Here is a 25204-nt window from a genome sequence, read left to right on the forward strand (position 1 = left end):
AAAAAGTGACTGATGAATTCTCTTCAGCAAATGTAAAGCAAGAAAGGGAGAATCATTCAGGGGAAATGCTAGGGGCAAAGCTTATGTACCAAATTCTCAATCCACTCCTACACCCCACTGTGCCAAAGACAAACTGTGGTTGGATATTAATTTTAAATTGTGACTGAAAATTCATGTTTAAAGGGCATCTGTCAGCAGATCTGTACCTATGACACTGGCAGACCTGTTCATATGTCCCCACATTGCTGAGAAAAGTGATGTTTTAACATATGCAAATGAGCCTCTAGGAGCAACAGGGGCGTTACCATTACTCCTAGAGGCTCTGATCTCTCTGCTACTGCTGGGGCCTCTGCACTTTAATTGACAGAACTAGGCACCAAGGGCGTAGCTATAAGAGGTGCAGAGGCAGCAGTTGCTACCGGGCCCAGGAGTCTGAGGAGGCCCAAAAACCCTTGTGCCACATAAGAAGTCACCGGTATTATAGAAAGTGCATGCTGGTCAATTTACACCTCTGATGGGGGGAAGGGGTTAAGTCAAGCATTTGGCATGGTGATGGGGGGGTGTTGTTTCAATGTTTGCCTCAGGAAGCACAAAGGCAACGGGCTTCCCTGCCCCTGGCCACAAAGCACTGAGGGAAGGGGGCCCCAGCTGAACTGCACCAGGGCCTATAATTTAGCTAAGCCCCTGCTAGGCAGTGTAGCTGTGATCACACCTGGTCCTGTCAATAAAAGTGCAGAGGGTGTGGCAGTTGCAGAGAGAGCTAAGCCTCTAGGAGTAACAGCAACACCTCCTTTGGTCCTAGAGGTTCATTTGCATATATAAAAAAAATAAAAATCTCTGAAATGGGCCTGGAAGGATGATAATGAGGAGGAATGCTGTGACCCCTGGCTCCAAGCTATGGTGTCAGACTTTCCACAATCTCATCTTTGTCCCCAATAACAAAGTTGCACCTTTCAGAAGCCAGGGAGGTGCCTACTACTACTACTACTACTACTACTACTACCTAATAACTTCTACTACTACCTACCACTACTACCCCCTACTAACTGCCACTACTACCCCTACTACCCAGATGGCTGTAGCTGCTACTTCTGCTACTCACATTATGACTCTGAGAGGATGAGTCCTATGTCTTTCATTTTGCACTCTTCCACTAATTTCTATAAAAGAAAAGTAATGGGTTTCCTATGAATGAGAAGTCGCGGGTTTGTTAGACACAGATTATTGAACAGTACTAGCAAAATTGCAAGTGTGTTTTCTGTAATTTAAAAGACAGAGGAGCAATTAAACGTCTATCCATTTCTACAATTACACTGCAAACTGGTATTGACAATTTACTTTGGGAATAATGCAATGTTTGTGGTGACATTTCTTTGAACTATGTGTGTTTAATATTTCCACAGCCATAGATATATACTTCTAGATTCCTAGGTGCACACAGTGTTAGATCCTGACTTCTGAATCCCCCCTGACTTGCTGTACTGATAAGTGATGGACAAACATCTGCTGGTACGGTTCGCGAACGCGATCAAATGTTCGCGAACCGCAAGTTCGCGGCGGGTCCCATTCATTTTAATGGCAGGCGAACCTGAAAAACCTTCAGCTCATATTTGCAGCCAAGAAATAATTACTAGAAGTGCACAAATAGTCCCACAACATGGACAGTGACATCCCAGATGTATTATTCGAATTTGCGATCTCCATTAATTATTTTTTTTCAATGTGAAATATCGGCAATATAATTTTCGCGTACGCGCATGCGCACACCAGTTATAATTATTTTTTCCAATACCATTTGTCACAGTGTGTAGCAGAGGGAACACAGCAAAACCGCAAACAAATGCTGCACTACCCAAATACACTATATAGAAAGTATATTATTGGTATATAACACCCCGCTTCTATCAGTTGTTTTGGGGGGCGACTGGTATATCAGTTATAATTATTTTTTCTAATTGGGTTTGTCACTCTGTGTAGCTGTAGTATCGCTGCAGAACTGCTCACCAGTCACCACCACTGCTGCACAATACAAATCCTCTATAATATGCTTTCTATGTTAGAAAGTACACTGCTCAAAAAAATAAAGGGAACACAAAAATAACACATCCTAGATCTGAATTAATTAAATATTCTTCTGAAATACTTTGTTCTTTACATAGTTGAATGTGCTGACAACAAAATCACACACAAAAAAAAAATGGAAATCAAATTTTTTAACCCGTGGAGGTCTGGATTTGGAGTCACACTCAAAATTAAAGTGGAAAAACACACTATAGGCTGATCCAACTTTGATGTAATGTCCTTAAAACAAGTCAAAATGAGGCTCAGTAGTGTGTGTGGCCTCCACGTGCCTGTATGACCTCCCTACAACGCCTGTGCATGCTCCTGATGAGGTGGTGGACGGTCTCCTGAGGGATCTCCTCCCAGACCTGGACTAAAGCATCTGCCAACTCCTGGACAGTCTGTGGTGCAACGTGACGTTGGTGGATAGAGCGAGACATGATGTCCCACATGTGCTCAATTGGATTCAGGTCTGGGGAATGGGCGGGCCAGTCCATAGCATCAATGCCTTCGTCTTGCAGGAACTGCTGACACACTCCAGCCACATGAGGTCTAGCATTGTCTTGCATGAGGAGGAACCCAGGGCCAACCGCACCAGCATATGGTCTCACAAGGGGTCTGAGGATCTCATCTCGGTACCTAATGGCAGTCAGGCTACCTCTGTCGAGCACATGGAGGGCTGTACGGCCCTCCAAAGAAATGCCACCCCACACCATTACTGACCCAATGCCAAACCGGTCATGCTGGAGGATATTGCAGGCAGCAGAACGTTCTCCACGGCGTCTCCAGACTCTGTCACATCTGTCATGTGCTCAGTGTGAACCTGCTTTCATCTGTGAAGAGCACAGGGCGCCAGTGGCGAATTTGCCAATCTTTGTGTTCTCTGGCAAATGCCAAACGTCCTTCACGGTGTTGGGCTGTAAGCACAACCCCCACCTGTGGATGTCGGGCCCTCATATCACCCTCATTGAGTATGTTTCTGACCGTTTGAGCAGACACATGCACATTTGTGGCCTGCTGGAGGTCATTTTGCAGGGCTCTGGCAGTGCTCCTCCTGTTCCTCCTTGCACAAAGGCGGAGGTAGAGGTCCTGCTGCTGGGTTGTTGCCCTCCTACGGCCTCCTCCACGTCTCCTGATGTACTGGCCTGTCTCCTGGTAGCGCCTCCATGCTCTGGACACTACGCTGACAGACACAGCAAACCTTCTTGCCACAGCTCGCATTGATGTGCCATCCTGGATAAGCTGCACTACCTGAGCCACTTGTGTGGGTTGTAGACTCCGTCTCATGCTACCACTAGAGTGAAAGCACCGCCAGCATTCAAAAGTGACGAAAACATCAGCCAGGAAGCATAGGAACTGAGAAGTGGTCTGTGATTACCACCTGCAGAACCACTTCTTTATTGGGGGTGTCTTGCTAATTGCCTATAATTTCCACCTGTTGTCTATTCCATTTGCACAACAGCATGTGAAATTGATTGTCACTCAGTGTTGCTTCCTAAGTGGACAGTTTGATTTCACAGAAGTGTGATTGACTTGGAGTTACATTGTGTTGTTTAAGTGTTCCCTTTATTTTTTTGAGCAGTGTATATTATAAGCAGCCCCAGCTAGAAATGACTGGGCCCCATAGCAAATAAAATTTATGGGCCCCCCCCTCCCGAATCTTCCACACCCACATACCTCTCGTACCTTGCTGCCACATCCGCAGCTCCTCATGCACTTGCGAAGGTTACTGAGACTGAGCACAGACAGTTGGTCACTGGCAACGCATTTGTGCCAGTGTAGGAAATGTATGAATCTAAATGTCTGTGTATAAGGGTCCATTCACACGTCCGCAATTTCGTTCTGCATTTTGCGGAACGGAATTGCAGACCAAATCATTTCTTCGGTCATTGGTGGCAGCGGCAGTTCCGATCGGAGTCCCAGCAGTGTAATGCTGGGGCTCCGATCGGTTACCATGGCAGCCAGGACGCTACCGAAGTCCTGTCTGCCACGGTCAGTTACTCTGCAGCAATATACTTACATGCGCTGTGGCCACCTGGCGCTCCTTCTTGTAACTCACAGGTCTGTGAGCCGCATTGCTTATGCTTATAGCAATGCGCCGCACAGACCTGTGATGAGTTACAAGAAGGAGGAGCGCCAGGCGGCCACAGTGCATGTAAGTATATTGCTGCAGAGTAACAGCCACTCAAATTTATTTATTTTAAATCCTCAGCCGGCAGCCCGGGACCCCAGTGGTGTAGGGCCCCATAGCCATTGCTATGGCGATCCCTACGCCACTGCCCCCCTTTCAAGATCTTCCCTACCCCGGCCTGTGCTGTTTGACGTCACTCCCTGGCCCCTGCTGCTGGGGAGCGCACAGAAGCTGATGGCTCTCTGCTTCACTATTCGGCTGTCCCTGCTGCATCCTCAGGACACAGACAGTAGATATGCCTCTGCCCTCCCGGAACAGTGGCCGAAATCCAGGAGGCCGACTGCATCAGTCAGTACAGCCAAACATTAGGCTGCTTTACACTGTGTTTGCAAAGGGCATAAGTCAAGCGGAGGCCATGAGAGCGTCCACTGCGTCCTCCCCCCAGGATGTGCTGCAGTGGTTTTTTTGGGCAGTATTATATAGTGCAGTGGACGGTGCTGTTCCTGTACAGTTCTTTTTTTACAATGGTAGCCTAAGGGCGACATATGCAGGTATACGCCTATACACTGCTCTCACCTCACTGCAGTGCTCACTCGCCCTCTTCCGGCCAGTACAACTCTGCCGCGGCCGCAGGGAGCAGAACCACTCCCTCTCCTGCACGCACGGCTCTGCCAGGCTCCGCCCCCTATGTGAAGCGGCCCGCAGCCCGTGCCATGCAGGTATAGTTAAATAGGGCTTTACTCTCTGTCTTTTCTGGAGGGGGCAATTGCGACCGCTGCGACACCTATAGCTACGCCACTGATTATAAGTATATTACACCCCTCAGTAAGTCACACCTATCGATAGCACACCTGAAAAGGACTTTTGTGGCCCTATTAGCTAGCGTTTTGTGTCCCTAACAGCCTGTCCCTGCTCCACACAGCAACCTCTCCCTACACTGACAAAAGACTGAATGTAAAATGGCGGCCAGATCAGGTTTATTTATAAGGTAGGGGGTATGTCCATGTGCTGAAAAGTCTCCATTGGCTGTCCTGTACCACCTGATGGATGTGTCATGGGTCAAAATTCTTCACAATGTAAAAGAATATGGCGGGCGCGAATATCACCATATGTTCGCATGTTCGGCGAATCGCGAACGAGCAAAGTTCGCAGCGAACCACAAGGCCATCACTAGTACTGATGGCCCGCAGCACCATCCAATGATGTAATGATGATTCATTTAGTATAATACAGCACCAAATACTTGAGGGACTCAGGAGAGTCAAAATGTTGCTGTATTTGGCGCTATGTTATACAAAATAAATCATCACTACATCAATGGAGAGTGCGGCGGGCAATCAATGTTGCATATAAAAACATGGAGAACATCCCCAGGCATGTAATGATCTTGTATCCTTCTTCTTCAATTCTATCCTACTCTACAGGCTGTAGATTCATAGACATTCACCAATCAGTTCTTATTAAAAGGATATCGGATGTAGATCCAGTTCTGCATGATCTTCGGAACCAAGGTCTACTGACTCAGGAACAGTACAATGATCTACTGGAAAAGAGAACATCAGAGGAGAAGATGACAGATCTGTGTGATATTATCAGATATTGGGAGGATACTGGAAAGGATGATGCTTTCATAGTTCTCCGAAAACACAACAGAGCACTTTTCAAAGACATGGAAGCAGAGGACAATATAAGGAGAATGGATCTGTTAAAGATCAGGTGTAAGTCTAGAACATTATGTGATATTTTATATCTGATTGTCTTTAGATATAACCAAGGGGTAATGAACTCTCTGTATGATCTGTAAAGCAAAAAACTTTTCTTCATCATATAGATTCTTTGTTTCTGTAGAGAAAAGTCCTGTTTACCCGGAAGGATCTGATGGCCAGAAAAGAAGACTTTGGGTGCTGGTCAAAAGACACAATCATTCATCAGAAGATTGGTGGCACCTTTACACTGGGCACTAGAGATGAGTGAATCAATTTGTAAGAATTGATTTGTCTCATCAGTTGGGGTTCTGCATCTGTGACCGGGTGTCCCCGATGCTAAGGATGCTTGTCCCAAAGCTTGATTGACTGGCTCAGACATCTCAGCAGCAACTGCTTGTGCACCTCTAAACTTTGGGTAGTGGCCCACAAACAGTTGCTGCTCCTGTAGCGGAAGCAAAGCCTCTGCATTTGGGACGCTACCCAGAGCAGTGACAAATGCATAAGATTTTCAGGGTCAACCAATATATCTGATCCTGTCAATCAAGCGGCACGGTGAGTGTCCTCAGCTTCTGGGATACCTTGTCACAGATATAAAACCCTGCTTGGTGAGACAAATTGATTCTTACACATCGGTGCACTCTACTGGGCACTTGTTGGGAACAAGCACTTCTAGTTACTCTCCAATAATGGCCCAATTGGCAGCCCATGGAAAAGAGCCTTTAGAGTCCAATTCCAGTTAACAACAATAGTAATAAAAAGAACCATGAATAGCTAAGATGGGAATGACCCTTCATGTTGTAAATTCTTTACCCCTTTCCCTCTAGTTTTGTAATTGCCAATATTTTGGTTCTTTTGTATTTTCCACTTGATGTTACTTTCTGTCGTTCTGTGTCCACTCATTGGAGATAACTCCTTAACATTAATTATGTAGCAAGGGTTGGACAGTATTATTACAATTATCAATGTGTCTTCTTCAGTAGATAAAGATCACTTTGTGAACAGACACAGGTATGATCTGATTTATAATATAAAGGAAGTGAACCCAGTTTTAGATGATCTTCAATCCAATCATCTGCTGACTGGAGAACAGTATGAAGATCTACAAGCGATGACCACTCCTGTAGAAAAGATGAGACGTCTATGTGATATTCTCTGCCATCAGTCAGACACAATGAAGGATCAGTTCTACAATTCTCTCTGGAGATACAACTACACCGCCATCAGTGATTTAGAAAAAACAGATGAGACATCAAAATCGGCAAAATCTTACCACATGTCACGAGGTAAGACTCATAAACCCATAAAGGAGATCAGGAAAATTATTATTTTATTTTGCAGCTTTTATTTGTTTTCCAGTGAGAGAATTAAGCTGCAGACATTTGTCAGAAAATTGACTTTAAATGCAAGTCCAATATCAAATCTATCAGTAGTCTTCAGAATTTGCACCCTGCTGCCATTTTATCAACTTATTAATTTTAAACCACATCTGTCAGCAGATTTGTCCCCATGACGCTGGCTGACCTGTTCCATGTGCACTTGGCAGCTGAAGACATCTGTGTTATTCCAATGTCCATATGTGCCCACATTAGTGAGGAATATGAAGTTTTAATATATGCAAATGAGCATCTAGGAGCAACAGGGGTGTTACGGTAAGAGCAGTGAGACTATGGAGCTCTCTGCCTGAGGAGGTGGTGATGGTGAGTACAATAAAGGAATTCAAGAGGGGCCTGGATGTATTTCTGGAGTGTAATAATATTACAGGCTATAGCTACTAGAGAGGGGTCGTTGATCCAGGGAGTTATTCTGATGCCTGATTGGAGTCGGGAAGGAATTCTTTATTCCCCTAAAGTGGGGAAAATTGGCTTCTACGTCACTTTTTTTTTTGCCTTTCTCTGGATCAACTTGCAGGATGACAGGCCGAACTGGATGGACAGATGTCTTTTTTCAGCCTTATATACTATGTTACCATTACACCTGGAGGCTTGGCTCCCTCTCTAACTGCTGCGCCCTCTGTACTTTGATTGGCAGGTCCAGGCAGTGTAAGTGTGATCACGTCTGGCCCTGTTAACCAAAGAACAGAGGGAGCAGCAGGTGCAGAGAGAGCTGAGCCTCTAGGAGTAATGGCAACGTCTCCTTGCTCCTAGAGGCTCATTTGCATATATTACAACTTCTGTAAGCAATGCGGGCACATATGAACATGGGACCAACACAGATGCCTTCAGCTGCCAAGTGCACATGTAACAGGTCAGCCGGTGTCATAGGTACAAAACTGCTGTCATGGCTGACCTCCTCAATCAGTTGCACACTATACATGCAATAGATATACGGGGTGGCCCACAAAAAAGAAGCCTGTCTACAGTATCTTCAAATCAAACTGCCTAATAGTATATATATCTTAGTTGTTCATAGCAATCAGAGCTCAGCTTTCATTTTTTCAGAGCCCTGTAGGAACTGAAAGCTGAGCTCTGATTGGTTGCTATGGACAATTAAGACAGATTTATTATTCAGTTTGATTTGAAGATATTGGAGGTGGGTTACTTTTTTGTGGACCACGTAGAAAAGGATTCTTTATGGTAAGAGCAGTGAGACTATGGAACTTTCTGCCTGAGGAGGTGGTGATGGTGAGTACAATAAAGGAATTCAAGAGGGGCCTGGATGTATTTCTGGAGCGTAATAATATTACAGGCTATAGCTACTAGAGAGGGGTCGTTGATCCAGGGAGTTATTCTGATTGCCTGATTGGAGTCGGGAAGGAATTTTTTATTCCCCTAAAGTTGGGAAAATTGGCTTCTACCTCACAGGGTTTTTTTTGCCTTCCTCTGGATCAACTTGCAGGATAACAGGCCGAACTGGATGGACAAATGTCTTTTTTCGGCCTTATGTAATATGTTATGTAATATGTTATGTACTATGTTATGTACTATGTTATGTACTATGTTATGTACTATGTTACTCTGTAGTATTTGTGGTCACCAGTAGAGACAGTTGAAGTGGAAGAAACTATTGGATTGCTCATGGCAGCCATGTTTAGTTATCATTTTGTCATGACCAGCACAGGATTAGGCTTGGTCTAGTAGAGGATTTCCAGTCACTGACCAGTGACTGAATGGTCAACTTTAGGTCTCATGCAAACGAGGTCCACAAAATGCACAATGGAGCATATGTGGACAGCACCCTATGTGCTGACTGCATCTTTTGTGGCCCCATTGAATGGGTCCACATCCAACCCTAAAAAAATGTGGATCGAATGTGGACAGAAAACAGTCATGTCAATGAACCCTAAGTCTGGAATTAGACTTTGACACCATATGATGTTAGAGATATAAATCATCTATATCCCTGGTATCACATATAAATGTGTGGCCACGGTAATGTTTACTCAATGTCAGTACACTTCTCTATGAAGGCATATATGGCCAACTATACAACCAGTCATGGTAATGGTCCCAACGGTCATATGCCCCACAATGGCTTCAGGCAAAGCAGTGATCCTCACTCACAGTATGATCCTTGTATTCCTCTCTCTACAGCTGGAGATAATTTCATAGACAAACACAAAGAGGATCTGATTGAACGAATACAAAATGTGCTCCCAGTTATAGGGGATGTGTATCGTGAAGGTCTGCTGAATAAATATGAGCAAATTTATATAACGTATATATCAGATCCAAAGACCATGATGAGACGTCTGTATGACATCATCAGACACTGGGATGATGATAATAAGAAGGAGCTTATTCAAATTTTGTACAAGCACAATCCCAGCCTCATTGAAGATTTGACAATGCTGGAAGGTTTTTCCAAATTAAAGGAACCTGGTAAGTGTAAATATGATCCATGTCCACGGGGTCTACTCCTCTGTATGCTAAATTATTGTCACCGCCAGCTCTCTGAGAAGATCTGGCAGACGTTCTTCTGTACCTCTTGCATGATGTTCTTTGTTTTGGTTTCACTTTGTCATCTCCTTTCCTTCTCCCAGCTGTCACCTATTCACACTAATTGCCTCCCTTTATATTCTCTCCCATACTGCCTCACTTTGCGGTTTATACTACTTCCTGGATTGAAGTGATCACTGCTGGAGACTTCTGTTACTGCTTGTTAAGATAAGTCCTTTCTTGTATTGTGTTTCTTTGCTGGCTTGATTCTAGGTGACCCTGACTCCCTCCGTATTAACTGCAGGGAGCCGGTGGTCGTGTCCCCTCACTATTATAGGGTTTTCAGGTGTCACACAGTCTAGGTACGAGGGCATGCAATCGTCTACCTCTGAGACCCTTGTATGTGCTTAGCAGTCAGGGTGAGCTCTTAGGGTTTTCAGGGGTCACCTTTATGCTCCTTAGTTTGGGATCAAGCCAGTCTGATGTTTATCCATAACTTGACCGAGATATTTATCTCACCCAGCACGGGTATATGTAAAATGACACCCCAAAACACATTGCCCAACTTCTCCTGAGTACGGCGATACCACATGCGTGACACTTTTTTGCAGCCTAGGTGGGCAAAGGGGCCCACATTTCAAAGAGCACCTTTAGGATTTCACAGGGCATTTTTTACACATTTTGATTTCAAACTACTTCTCACACATTAGGGCCCCTAAAATGCCAGGGCAGTATAACTACCCCACAAGTGACCCCATTTTGGAAAGACACCCCAAGGTATTTTGTGATGGGCATAGTGAGTTCATGGAAGTTTTTATTTTTTGTCACAAGTTAGTGGAATATGAGACTTTGTAAGGAAAAAAAATAAAAAAATAAAAAATCATAATTTTCCGCTAACTTGTGACAAAAAATAAAAAGTTCTATGAACTCACTATGCCCATCAGTGAATACCTTAGGGTGTCTACTTTCCGAAATGGGGTCATTTGTGGGGTTTTTCTACTGTCTGGGCATTGTAGAACCTCAGGAAACATGACAGGTGCTCAGAAAGTCAGAGCTGCTCCAAAAAGCGGAAATTCACATTTTTGTACCATAGTTTGTAAACGCTATAACTTTTACCCAAACCATTTTTTTTTTTTTACCCAAACATTTTTTTTTTCTCAAAGACATGTAGAACAATAAATTTAGAGAAAAATTTATATATAGATGTCGTTTTTTTTTGAAAAATTTTACAACTGAAAGTAAATTTCGATTAATAACAAAAAAAGTAAAAATGTCAGCAGCAATGAAATACCACCAAATGAAAGCTCTATTAGTGAGAAGAAAAGGAGGTAAAATTCATTTGGGTGGTAAGTTGCATGACCGAGCAATAAACAGTGAAATTAGTGTAGTCCAGAATTGTAAAAAGTGGTCTGGTCATTAAGGGTGTTTAAGCTAGGGGAGCTGAAGTGGTTAATTTGCTGCCACCACTCTTCTTATTGAATCGGGGCGAAGAGAACCCGGTTAGCTATTCCTAAAGGGAAAAACGGTTATTTGCAACCTAGCTAACCAATCAACAATGTGTAAAAATAAGACAATGCGGTAGTATGTCTCCTTTGAGGACAGAGTTCTTAGCATAGACCATATAATCAGGTAACTAGGGAAAAACTGGAACGATTAAAGCGTTAGTTTTATTATAAAAACTACACACATAAATATACATTAAAACTGCCAGTCGAACAGATTGGTTGGATAGAAATAAGTAAGAGATGAAAGGGAATAGAATGTCTGTAAGTTCAGAATTACCGTAGTAGAGTCCAGTAAAAGAAAGTCTTTGCAAGGAATATTCCAAAATGTCCAGCGGACCGTCATGATGTTATTCGACCTTAGATGGTAGATCAAGGACCAGGACCTGAGTGGGTCACTGTGTTTTACCCACTCTGGAGCTGGGAGTGACTATGACATGCACAAGTCCAGCTTTGGGTAATTGGAACAGGGGGCAGTTCTTGCCCCAGAGAGAGAAAATCTGACAGAATCCATGCTTTGCCAGTTTCTCTGTACCCGTAAGTCAAATAAAAAAATAGAATTCATATTTACAATGAGTAGAACTTTACGAATCATCTGATACCAAATATGACCGGAAGACAATACCGTGTGTCTGAGAACCTTTATATCTCGAAGCAAGAATCTCCGATTTGTGTGAGGATTTCCTGGAAGGTGTGTTAGAATAACCTCAACCATTTCTGAAGAGATTGTTCATTCCGTATTTTCCTAACCCATGAAACATGAAGAAAATATGGGAAAAAATATGCAATCTATGGATTGGAGGTGACTTTAAAGGTCATCTCCCTTCTTGTACCAACCAGCTGCGTGATAAGGATCTGTCATTTTCTTGAAGTTTCTGACCAGGTTTAAGGGTGTTAAGACCCCTGCTATGCTGGGGCTGCTCAGACTAGAGAGAGGGCACTTTTATGGGGTTTTGTCAAGATAATATCAGATTGATGGATACTTAGCCTGGCAGGAGTTTCTCCTAGGGCCAGGAAGAATCTAGGATTGAATTAACTTCTGGGTTGAGAGATTTTTAACTCTTTGTGTAAATGAGAGGGCTCTTGTGATTCTGTAATTTTAAAACAGGATGCATTCGCGATTTCTTCGGTAATCGGTATTGCCGAGATCGCGAAAGCGTCAAAGGTGGGCGGAGATTTATCAAACTGGTGTAAAGTACTGGCTTAAGTGACCATAGCAACCAATCAGATTCCTCCTTTCATTTTCATTGCTCCTTTGGAAAATGAAAGGTGGAAGCAACTAAGTCAGTTCTACTTTACACCAGTTTGATAAATCTCCCCCATAAGGACTACAGATCGAGCTGACAAAGCATCCATCTAGAGGAATTCAGTGAGAAGCCGGAATAGCAGTCTGACCAGAGAAACTGAAGCCATGTATATGACAAACTTTAGAGAAGTAATAAATAGATTAGCGAATTTCTGAAATATTTGATTCGGCCAGTTCGTCGAATTTTCAAAAACACGTTGTGAATTTATTTGCAGTGAATCGCAATAAAAAAAACAGCTATTTCCGGGCTGCTGAGAGCCTTTATAGTGGTGTAGAACACTGTGCCTTGCAGTAACACGCATACGGAGTCTGCTGTGGTAGTGAAACAATACTGTGAATCAGTATGACATGCAGATGACAGGCGTCGCTCTTAGAATCACTGCACACTTCACTTATTTGGGCAGTCACGGGGACAAAACCGACAAAATAACTCAAGTATGAACTCAGCCTTACAGGTCGGTGTTAACGCAAAGAAGAAGCGCACTCCTGTTCTATTAAACACTTATACAAGTAGAGCCCCCGACAGAGTGGAGAGGGTGTCAGCAGTAAGTTTGTGTTGACGTCACTGATTATTTTGCCCTTCCTAAGAACCGTCGTTCAGAGGAACCCACAAAAATAACCCACAAAAAATGGATCTTGTCTGGGGAGTATCTGCCTTCACTCAGTCAGCATTTGCTCAGTAATCCATCAGTATTCCTAATGCCAAAGAAAAGGAGTGAATCTAAAACAGAAATGACACGTGAATGGAATATTTGCATGTCTTCTGTGCTCTTGGCTACCAAATCAGAAGCCAATTCTGATGGGACCATACAGGCCTTACAGCTGCTACACAAACAGGATCCATTGTGCGTCTTATGTTTCTCTCCTTCTGACAGATCAGAAGAAAGGTCAAATAAATGGTGATTTCAAGAAGGCCAAACAAGGACAATAGTGACCCCTTCATAGAGTGGGGAGGGTGGTAACAGCATGAGAAGTCCACAGATTGGCCCTATGACATAGTGGTGAGGTGAAAGCAGCATGAGGAGACCACCAAGTGGCACAATGACAGGGTCTGGAGGTGGCGGCAGGATCAGGAGGCCACAGAGTGGCACAATGACAGAGTGTGGAGGTGGCAGCAGCATGAGGAAGCCACAGATTGGCAAGGTGACTTAGTGTGGAGATGGCAGCATCAGGAGGCCACAGAGTGGCACGGTGACATAGTGTGCACATGACAGCATCAGGAGGCCACAGAGTGGCACACTGACATAGTGTGGACATGGCAGCATCAGGAGGCCACAGAGTGGCACACTGACATAGTGTGGACATGGCAGCAGCATGATAGCACAGGGTGGCAAGGTGACATAGTGTGGAGATGGCAGCATCAGGAAGCCACAGAGTGACAAGGTGACATAGTGTGGACATGTATTCACCCCAAAGATACACAACACAGCAAGTATAAAGTACAAATAGATTATTTTATTGTTCATAAATACATAATAGTCTATGGGTCATGGGTGAACACATGAAACCTCCCTATGTCCCAAAATAGTAGACAGAAAGGTAGAAGTGCTTAGTGCATAAGGACAAGCACATCTGGGAGGAAAAAAATAATAGTATACAGACCAGTGCAGTCCTGACCCAGACGCGCGTTTTGCCATCGCTTCCTCAGACGGACAGGTTTTCTTTCCTCCTGAGGAAGCGACGGCGAAACGCATGTCGAGGTCAGGACTGCACTGGTCTGTATACTATGAATTTATTCCTCCCAGATGTACTGTTTGTTCTTATGCAATAAGCACTTTATTTCTTGTGGCTAGGTTTTCCTACCTTTCTGTCTACTATTTTGGGACATAGCGAGGTCTCATGTGTTCACCCATGACATTATGCTTGCATTCCTGTGTTGTATCTTTCCTGTGTATGCTAAGCTGTTTTTTTTTAGACTATTATGTATTTTTGAACAATAAAATATTCAATATGTACTTTATACTTGCTGTGTTGTGTATCTTTGGGGTGAATATATAAGCTTTGTGACTCACAGCAACTATTTTACTAGGAGCCTTTAGTGCTGTTTGGTGTTGTGTATAGTGTGGACATGGCAGCATCAGGAGGCCACAGAGTGGCAAGGTGACAGTGTGGAGATGGAGGATCTAATCTTCTGCATCAGGCATTGGTGGGTGGAAATCCTGGTTGATCCACGCCTGATTCATCTTGACAAAAGTAAGTCTCTCCACAGTTTGGGTGGACAGGCGAGTTCTTCTTGGGGTAACTATGGCCCCCGGCACGCTAATCACCCGCTCTGATGCCACACTACTGGCCGGGCAGGACAGCTTTTCCAGGGCAAACTCAGCCAGTTGTGGCCACAAATCCAGTTTGGCTGCCCAGTAGTCCAGCGGATCTTCAATGATGGCTTGCAGGGTGCTATCAAAGTATGCCACCACCTGCTGGTTCAGGTCCTGCTCTAGGTCTACCTGTTGCTGGTGAGTAGTTACTTCACTATGCGGTTGAAAAAAGCTGCTCATCATCAACTCTAGTCTCAGGCTGCTGCTGATGGAGCTGCTACTGCTCCTGCCACCCCTCCCCTCCCCACCAGCCATGGCAGTGGAACGTGAGCGCAGAGGCCCCCCACCCCGGTCAGACCTGCGAGAGGATGGACGATGGTGCAGATAGGCAGTGGCCAACTGACTACATGGGATGTCTCTGTAGTAATTAAGTTTGTCCTCCCTCTCAGGGGGTGTAAAAAAGGCCCCCATTTTGGACCAGTAGCGAGGGTCCAACATGGTGGAGAGCCAGAAGTCACCCCTCTGCCGAATGGTGACAATTCGGCTGTCACTATGCAAGCAAGTGAGCATGCAACGGGCCATTTGTGCAAGTGACTTGGATGGACTCCCTGCCTCCATCTCAACTGCACACTGCCACGGTGTGTCTGGGTCCTCTGTCTCGTCTTCCTCATCTCCTTCTTGATCTTCTGGTTGCTCCTCCTCTCCAGTCCTCCTCCCCCTTCTCCTCCTCTTCCAGTTCAGCCCCGACAGGGCTCATGTGGCAGTGAGATCTAGGCGCCACGTCTCTAGTCCCGACCAGCCATTGTTACCAGTATCTGTTCCAGGACATGAAGCAGTGGAATGACGGCGTTCATCCCGTAGTCCTGGCAACTGACAAATAACGTGGCCTCCTCAAAGGGCCTGAGCAAACAGCAGGTGTCACACATAGGCTGCCACTGGCTGACATCGCAGTTACACAGGGTAGTACTCCTATTCACTTGGATTATCAAGAAATCGTTGATGGCCTTTCTCTGTTCATATAGTCGGTCCAACATATGGAGGGTGGAATTTCAACGGGTGGAAACGTCGCATATCAGCCTATGTTGGGGGATTCTGTTCTGCCACTGCAGCTCAAGGAGGGTGTGCTTTGCAGTGTACGAGTGGCTGAAGTGCATGCAAAGTTTCCTGGCCATTTTTAGGATCTCTTGCAGATGGGTGGAAAACTTCAGGAACCTCTTAACAACCAGATTGAACACATGTGCCATGCAGGGAGCATGGCTCAGACTTCTTTGACGCAGCAACAACACTATATTCTTCCTGTTGTCGTTCACCATGGTTCCAATTTTCAGTTGTCGTGGAGAAAACCAGGATTTGATTTCTTGATTAAGGACATGGAGCAGTTCCTCCCCTGTGTGACTCCGTTCACCCAGCCAAACCAGGTGCAGAACAGCATGACACCTCCGTGCCCTGCACATGTGGTATGTTGGAGGGCACTGTGAGTTGTCCCTGCAGTGGAGGCTGAAGACATGGTGGAAGATTAGGAGGCAGAGGCGGACGTTGTCGCAGGACCAGCGGCATGAGAACGTGTAGGTGGAAGCAATGTCACCTGGCCAAGTTACTGGTGTGGCTGTGCTGCAACCACATTCAACCAGTGGGCGGTAAAGGACATGTATTGTCTCTGACCGTAGTTACAGCTCCACACGTCGGCGCTACCGTGCACTCTGGCAGACACCGACAGGCTCAAGGACTGGGCCACCTTCTGTTGTATATATTTGTGCAGGGCTGGTACTGCCTGTTGGGAAAATAAATGACGGTTTGACACTCTCCACCTCGGTTCGGCACAAGCCATCATTTCTCTGAAAGGTGCAGAGTCCACCACTTGCAAAGGGAGGACCTGCAGCACCAGCAACTTGGCCAAGAGCACATTCAGCTTCTGCGCCGTTAAATGAGTGCACACATACTGTTGTCTCTTGGCAATAGCTTCAGTGATCAATTGCTGATGGAATGACTGACGAGGAGTAGGAGGAGAAGGAGTATCAGGACCATCAAAAGATGGCAATGACAGACAGCTCCCTTCAGCTGAGGTGGCGGAGCCTTAACTGCCTGCAATGGGGTGCGTGCCACTGGGTGATGCAGCAGTTGCTGCGGCAGGCTGGGCCACCATATCGGAGCCATGGTTGTCCCAGGCCACTTTATGGTGATGCTGCATATGTTGACACAGGGCCGTGGTTCTAACATTGGCACCCTGGACACGCTTCACCTTCTGCCCACATATTCGACATATGGCCATGTTTACCTCCTACAGCACCTTGACAAAAAACTGCCACACCGCCAAGTAGCTGATTTTACCTCCAACACTCCGCACTGACTGACTGCTAGTGCTGCGGCTTTTGTGGACCCGTGCACCACTCCTTTGCGGGCAGGTAGGCTGCTGCTCAGCGGGTGGTCTACCCCAGGCACATTTGGCTGCCAACCTCCCACTGCTGCCACCCTGCTGACTCCCAGCCATGCTATAACCTTGCTGGATCAGCCGCTGCCTCACGGGCCAGCTGCCACCCTCTTCTCCCGATCATGATGAAGCCCCTTCAGGAGCCTGACCGCTCTCAACACCACCTCCACTGCCACTCTCCTCATCACTAACTTAGCGGAGGAAGTGGCAGATGTCTCCTCCAGATCTTGGCTGGCCAGTAGCTGCTGACTGTCCTCTAGTAGCTCGTCCTCGCTGTATAGTGGAGTTGAGCCCACAGCATACATAACTACTCTGGCTGAAGGAACAGCAAAGGACATAGGCAGGTTGAGGACAGGTGAGGACACAGGGCCTGCTCCCAGGCCATGCCAACTAATGGTTGTGTCTGACAAACCCACCGACTGTTGGCTGGGGGTGTCTGATGTCACTTGGGATGAAGTGGATGACTGAGTTAACCAATCAAGAACCGCTGGGTTACTGGTCAAGACAAGACCGCTAGATTACACCGGGAGTTCAAGCCTCTCGTTGCGACTCCTGCTGTCACGCCCCCTTTATCTGCTGTGACCTCTGCCTGCGCCAGAAATATTTATGCCTCTGCCACTCCTCTGTGCATGGCCTGGCACTTCTCTGTCTGACATACCTTTAGCTGAACTAAATAAATTAAAAGCAAATTAAAACACCCCTAAAAGCCCAGAATATATTTTTCTTTTTGGACACAAATAGGCCACTAAACATTTTTAGCACAAATACAAGTTAACGTGAAATGCGTTTATTTTTCTCATAGTCGACTGAAATAGACCACTAAATGATTTTAGCATAAATAACAACAAAAGTGACCTGCGTATATATAAGGCTTTTCATATGACTCTCCATAGCGAAACGATTCCTCACTATCCTTTCCCTGCACTAGTAAATCTCCTTTTTACGTTTTTTATTTTTTTTTAACAATTAGGTTTTCTTTCACTCTCCCTAGCACCTGCATACATGTCTCTCCCTACACAAAGTACTCTGGTGAATGGTAGAATCTAAGATGGCCGCCGTATTTATAGGGCTGTGACATCACAGGGCTGGCTGTTGATTGGCTGCATGCATGGCATTATGGGTCATCTCACCTTCCCAGAGTTCCTTGCCCCATGTCCTCACACGCATGGCGGACATGTTACCAGCATCACAGAGGGCTGTCAGAATGCAGCATTTCCAGGCCTTGCTGCGAGAGATGATGCATTATGCTGTTGCGGGAGCTGGCAGAGGAATTTCCACCCAAAGCAAAACAGGTGTGGGTACCAATCCTACCGCGCCTGCAAGAAGAGGGTGGTTTGAAGATGTGTTGGTCATTTCGGATATGAGATCATTCTTGCAGCCAACCCATCGACAGCCGCCTTCCGGATCCAGCCTCAGGAAACGCCTAGACCGACAGGTGTCTGACTACATTGGGTTAACGGCCGATGTGGACGCTCTGAGAAGAGAGGAACCCCTGGACTACTGGGTGTGCAGGCTTGACCTGTGGCCAGAGCTGGCACAATTTGCCATGAAACTCTTGGCTTGCCACTCGTTGAGTGTCCTGTCCGAAAGGACGTTCAGCGCAGCCACATAATCACTTGATTTTTTCTGTCCTGTGAAGTAATATTTTTTGGGGCCTGTAGTCCACTTGCCTGCAGTAAAATTGATATCCATTGACCACCTAATGTACCTCCAGCCATATAATCACTTGAACTTTTCTGTCCTGTGATTGCCTAATTTTTGGGGCCTGTACTCCACTGGCCTACAGTAAAATTGTTATCCAGTGACCGCCTAATGTACCTCAAGCAACATAATCACTTGTTCTTTTCTGTCAGTTGAATGCCTAATTTTTGGATTCTGTACTCCCGTGGTGTAAAATAAAATCTTTCTAGGCTCCAGCAGGGCACATTTTTGAGCCTTTTAAGACCCACAAAAATGTCCCCTGATTAAAATACATATTTTTTGTGGTAATTTTTGCCATTGATTCCCCTCTGGTATGTCACTGTCCATGTTGTGGGACTATTTGTGCACTTCTAGTAATTATTTGGTGGCTGCAAATATGACCTGAAGGTTTATCAGGTTTGCCTGCCACTAAAGTCAATAGGGTCCGCCGCAAACGAACGGTTCGCGAATATTTGATTGTGAACACGTGTTCACAAATTGTCCCGGCCAATGTTCGTCTATCACTATTCATAACATTAGTTTGCCCTTTATCAAACCATTACTTTGTATGTGTTTTTGTATGTTTGTATATGTTAGTGCAGTAGACTGTAGAAGGATCTGGGCCCCTACTGCTCTCTGCTTCTGACTTCAGTCTCAAAGTGCAGGAAATATCATAGAAAGCCCTCTCAGCCAATCACTGCCTAAAACCAAAAAGGACAACAGGATGCACTGAGGGTTGATACGTACATAAAAATGGAAATCAATCATGCGTGCCACAGTGGAATGCATCGGGAAGTAACTCTGTGTCGGCATAGTCTAAAGTTAGTGTTACATTGTTAATGCCGATGCAATCGAAATGGAACTGTAACTTTTTTCATTATACAAAATATAGGAAATCTTCCCTGCATGGGAGCCATGTCTACTGTGGCAATGTGAACATTGAGGTGTTGTTTCCCCAGGTTCCAGTCCGGGACTTAGGCCATGCTCATGTCCAGGGATCCTATTTAATCCTGCTACTGGATCCTGGGTGGGTCTCACTCTGGAGAGTGTGCAGACAGAGGCCTGGTGAGGCTCTGTCAGTGTGGTCTCAGCTAGGCAAGGCTGAGGGGCCATGAGGCTAGGCAATAGCCTGGACGTTGGGGGACTCAGCGACACCTGGGAACAAGCATTGAAAGGTCAGAGTCGGGAGGACTGCTAGACCACAACCCCCTCCAAAGGTACTGCATTTGTTACAGCCTGAGGGCTGGTGGACTGTATGTCTGGGGTAAGCCGCACCTGGTTCCATGTGTGAACGCTATCGTATAGCTGAGTTAGGGTTATGATGTTTATTATGTTTAGGTAGAGCCCAGACGGGCAGGCTTTTGTTTTATGCCATGTTGTGTATGAAGAGTGTCAAATAAATCGCACTGTTTGGACCTGAAACCCAGTGGTTATTAAGATAATTCTGTGAGAATGACCCCCGAATAAGAGACGATCCCTTACACTACATATAATACATTATATAATGGAGCACATGGCCATTCAACACACAATTATCACCCTAATTATTACCAACCAACGGAACTAAAAAGTGTAAAAAAAAAAGTTTAACTTTTTTTATCTAAAAAACTTAAATATTAAACATTCAACACCTTTTTATTTTAAATATACAGTATTTGGTTTATTTAGTTCTGTGCAAACATGTTAGGCAGGTTTGGAAATGCTACAAAGTAGGAATGCTAAAATAAAAGGGATAATAGTTTATTTTTATCAATTAACAAAATACATGAATGAACAAAAGAGACCTCTAAGTCCTGTCATTATTTAGTTTGACCGCCCTTTGCCTTCAGTATCAGTTCTTCTAAGTAGACTTGCACACAGTTAGTGAAGGAAATCGGTAGGGAGGTTGTTCCAGACATCTTGGAGAATTAACCTCAGATCTTCTGTGGATGCAGGCTTGCTCGAATCCTTCTGTCTCTTCATGTAATCCCAGACAGACTGGATGATGTGGAGATCAGGGCTCTCTGGGGACCATATAATCGCTTCCAGGAATGGCATTGGCTGGATATTTGGAGTTGTTGTCCAGAATAAATTTGGAGCCACGGAAACGCCTTCCTGATGGTATTCCATGATGGATCAGTGTCTGCCTGTATTTCTTAGCATGGATGACACCATTATTCCTTACCAAATACCCAACTTCCCTTGCTGAAATGTAGGAAATATTCCTTACCAAATACCCAACTCCCAGAGGAAATATTTACATTAAAGGGGTTATCCAATTTCAATAAACCCCCCCCACATGTGCCGGCCCCTCACAGGGAATATACTTACCCTGCTCCCTATGCCACTCCTAAAACTGATTTACAATTAAGTAGAATCCTCCCAAAAATCTTGTTTCCTTATGTTACTGCTGTCATGGCTGACCTCCTCAATCAGTAGCACACTATACATGCAATAGATATACGGGGTGGCCCACAAAAAAGAAGCCTGTCTACAATATCTTCAAATCAAACTGCCTAATAGTATATCTATCTTAGTTGTTCAGAGAAACCAATCAGAGCTCAGCTTTCATTTTTTCAGAGCCCTGTAGGAACTGAAAGCTGAGCTCTGATTGGTTGCTATGGACAATTAAGACAGATTTATTATTCAGTTTGATGTGGAGATATTGGATGTGGGTTACTTTTTTGTGGACCGCGCTATAGTATTTGTTGTCACCACCAGTAGAGATAGTTGAAGTGGAAGAAACTATTGGATTGCTCATGGCAGCCATGTTTAGTTATCATTTTGTCATGACCAGCACAGGATTAGGCTTGGTCTAGTAGAGGATTTCCAGTCACTGACCAGTGACTGAATGGTCAACTTTAGGTCTCATGCAAACGAGGTCCACAAAATGCACATTGGAGCATATGTGGACAGCACCCTGTGTGCTGACTGCATCTTTTGTGGCCCCATTGAATGGGACTGCATCCAACCCTCAAAAAATGTGGATCGGATGTGGACAAAAAACACAGTCATGTCCATGAACCCTAAGTCTGGAATTAGACTTTGACACCATATGATGTTAGAGATATAAATCATCTATATCCCTGGCATCACATATAAATGTGTGGCCGCTGTAATGTTTACTCAATGTCCGTATACTTCTCTATGAAGACATATATGGCCAACTATACAACCAGTCATGGTAATGGTCCCAACGGTCATTCGCCCCACAATGGCTTCAGGCAAAGCAGTGATCCTCACTCGCTGTATGATCCTTGTATTCTTCTCTCTACAGCTGGAGATCATTTCATAGACAAACACAGAGAAGATCTGATTGAACGAATACAAAATGTGCTCCCAGTTATAGATGATCTGTATCATGAAGGTCTGCTGAATGAACTAGAGAAAATTCATATAACGTACATATCAGATCCAAAGACCATGATGAGACGTCTGTATGACATCATCAGACACTGGGATGACGATGATAAGAAGGAGCTTATTCAAATTTTGTACAAGCACAATCCGAACATCATTGAAGATATGCTGAAATATTTTTCCAAATTAAAGGAACCTGGTAAGTGTAAATATGATCCATGTCAACAGGGTCTTCTCCTCTGTATGCTAAGAAGTGTATTTAATTTGAAGAAACCTAGAAGCGAGAGGAAAGAACACTTGTCCACTAATCAGTTTGATAAGAATATAACCTAAATGAGCTGTTAGGAACATAGATGGGGGGAGATTTATCAAACTGATGTAAAGTAGTACTGGCTTAGATGACCATAGCAACCATCAGATTCCACCGTTCATTTTTACAGCTCCTTTGGAAAATGAAAGGTGGAAGCAACTTAGTCAGTTCTACTTTACACCAGTTGGATAAATCTCCCCCTATAAGGACTACAGATCGAGCTGACAAAGCATCCCCTCTAGAGGAATTCAGCGAGAAGCCGGAAGAGCAGTCTGACCAGAGAAACTGAAGTCATGTATAAGACAAACTTTATAAAAGTAATAAATACCAAAGGTAAAAAGGATTTTTAGCTGAAAAATAATTACAATAAAATAATAAAAAATACCCCAAAGACATAACTAGAGATGAGTGAATTTCTAAAAAAATCTATTCGGCCGGTTCATAGTAACATAGTACATAAGGCCGAAAAAAGATATTTGTCCATCCAGTTCGGCCTGTTAAGTTGATCCAGAGGAAGGCAAAAAAAAAACTGTGAGGTAGAAGCCAATTTTCCCCACTTTAGGGGAATAAAAAATTCCATCCCGACTCCAATCAGGCATCAGAATAACTCCCTGGATCAACGACCCCTCTCTAGTAGCTATAGCCTGTAATATTATTACGCTCCAGAAATACATCCAGGCCCCTCTTGAATTCCTTTATTGTACTCACCATCACCACCTCCTCAGGCAGAGAGTTCCATAGTCTCACTGCTCTTACCGTAAAGAATCCTCTTCTATGTTTGTGTACAAACCTTCTTTCCTCCAGACGCAGAGGATGTCCCCTCGTCACAGTCCTGGGGATAAATAGATGATGGGAGAGATCTCTGTACTGACCCCTGATATATTTATACATAGTAATTAGATCTCCCCTCAGTCGTCTTTTTTCTAAAGTGAATAACCCTAATTTTGATAATCTTTCAGGGTACTGTAGTTGCCCCATTCCAGTTATTACTTTAGTTGCCCTTCTCTGAACCCCGCTATGTCTGCCTTGTTCACAGGAGCCCAGAACTGTACACAGTACTCCATGTGTGGTCTGACTAGTGATTTGTAAAGTGTTAGGACTATGTTTTTATCACGGGCATCTATGCCCCTTTTGATGCAACCTATTATCTTATTGGCCTTGGCAGCAGCTGCCTGACACTGGTTTTTGCAGCTTAGTTTGCTGTTTATTAAAATTCCTAGATCCTTTTCCATGTCAGTGTTACCCAGTGTTTTACCATTTAGTATGTACGGGTGACTTGCATTATTCCTTCCCATGTGCATAACCTTACATTTGTCAGTGTTAAACCCTCATCTGCCACTTCTCTGCCCAAGCCTCCAATCTATCCAGATCCCTCTGTAGCAGTATACTGTCCTCTTCAGTGTTAATTACTTTACACAGTTTAGTGTCATCTGCGAAAATTGATATTTTACTATGCAAGCTTTCTACAAGATCATTAATAAATATATTGAAGAGAATAGGGCCCAATACTGACCCCTGAGGTACTCCACTAGTGACAGTGACCCAATCTGAGTGTGTACCGTTAATAACCACCCATTAATAATCACTCAGCCAGTTACTTACCCACATACAGACATTTTCTCCTAGTCCGAGTATTCTCATTTTATATGCTAACCTCGCCGAATTTTTAAAAAATATTTGCTTCGATCCAAATTTATTTGTGGCAAGTCACGTTAAAAACATCTATTTCCTGGCTGCTGAGAGCATTTATAGCGGTGTAGAACACTTTAGCTTGCAGTAACACGCATAGGGAGTCTGCTATGGTAGTGAAATAATACTGTGAGTCCGTATTATATGCAGATGACAGGCATCGCTATTAGAATCACTGCACACTTCACTTATTTGGGCAGTCACGGGGCACAAACTGACCAAATAACTCATGTATGAACTCAGCCTTACAGGTCGATGTTGGAGCCAAGAAGAAGCGCAGTCCTTTTAACCCTCGTCAGCGGATTCCACATAGATGTCTACAGAACCTGTTCTATTAAACGCTTATACAAGTAGAGCCCCCGACAGAGTGGAGAAGGTGTCAGCAGTAAGTTTGTGTTGACGTCACTGATTATTTTGCCCTTCCTCTGATCCGTCAAAACAATAACCCACAAAAAACGGATCCTGTCTGTGGAGCATCTGTCTTAACTCGGTCAGCATTTGATCAATAATCCATCAGTATTGCTAATACCAAAAAAACAGGAGTGGATCCAAAACAGAGATGACAAGTGAATGGAATATTTGCATGTCTTCTGTGTTTTGTACCCACTCCTGCTTTTGGCTATCAAATCATAAGCCAATTCTGATGGGACCATACAGGCCTTACAGCTGCTACACAGACAGGATTCGTTGTGCGTCTCATTTTTCCTTCCTTCTGACAGATCAGAAGAAGAGTCAAATAAATGATTGTCAGCCAGGCCGAAAGGCAAAACAGTCGCCCAGTCATGAAGTGGGGAGGGTGGCAACAGCATGAGAAGTCCACATAGTGGCCCAATGACAGAGTATGGAGGTGGCGGCGGCAGCAGCATCAGGAGAAGGTGACCAAGTGGCACAATGACAGAGTCTGGAGGAGGCCACCGAGTGG

General features: G+C 44.6%; 1 protein-coding gene and 1 long non-coding RNA gene across 4 annotated transcripts in view; one reads left to right on the plus strand and one right to left on the minus strand.

Moving 5' to 3' along the window:
• Positions 1-25204, plus strand: part of LOC120986628 — a 163517-nt gene that overhangs the window by 72409 nt on the left and 65904 nt on the right. For 2 of the 3 annotated variants that reach the window (XM_040415292.1, XM_040415294.1), the window contains 3 exons: positions 5617-5910; positions 6876-7181; positions 9429-9716. In XM_040415292.1, coding sequence (XP_040271226.1) covers positions 5617-5910; positions 6876-7181; positions 9429-9716 — 888 coding nt within the window. The remainder of the gene's footprint in view (positions 1-5616; positions 5911-6875; positions 7182-9428; positions 9717-25204) is intronic. The other variant, XM_040415295.1, reaches the window with a different exon arrangement.
• Positions 378-17583, minus strand: LOC120986629. Its single transcript, XR_005775711.1, has 3 exons — positions 17573-17583; positions 10774-10776; positions 378-509 (listed from the first exon to the last, which is right to left on the minus strand). It is a non-coding gene; the product is annotated as an uncharacterized LOC120986629 (long non-coding RNA).

Source organism: Bufo bufo, chromosome 1 (assembly GCF_905171765.1).
Source record: "Bufo bufo chromosome 1, aBufBuf1.1, whole genome shotgun sequence".
NCBI lineage: Eukaryota > Metazoa > Chordata > Amphibia > Anura > Bufonidae > Bufo > Bufo bufo.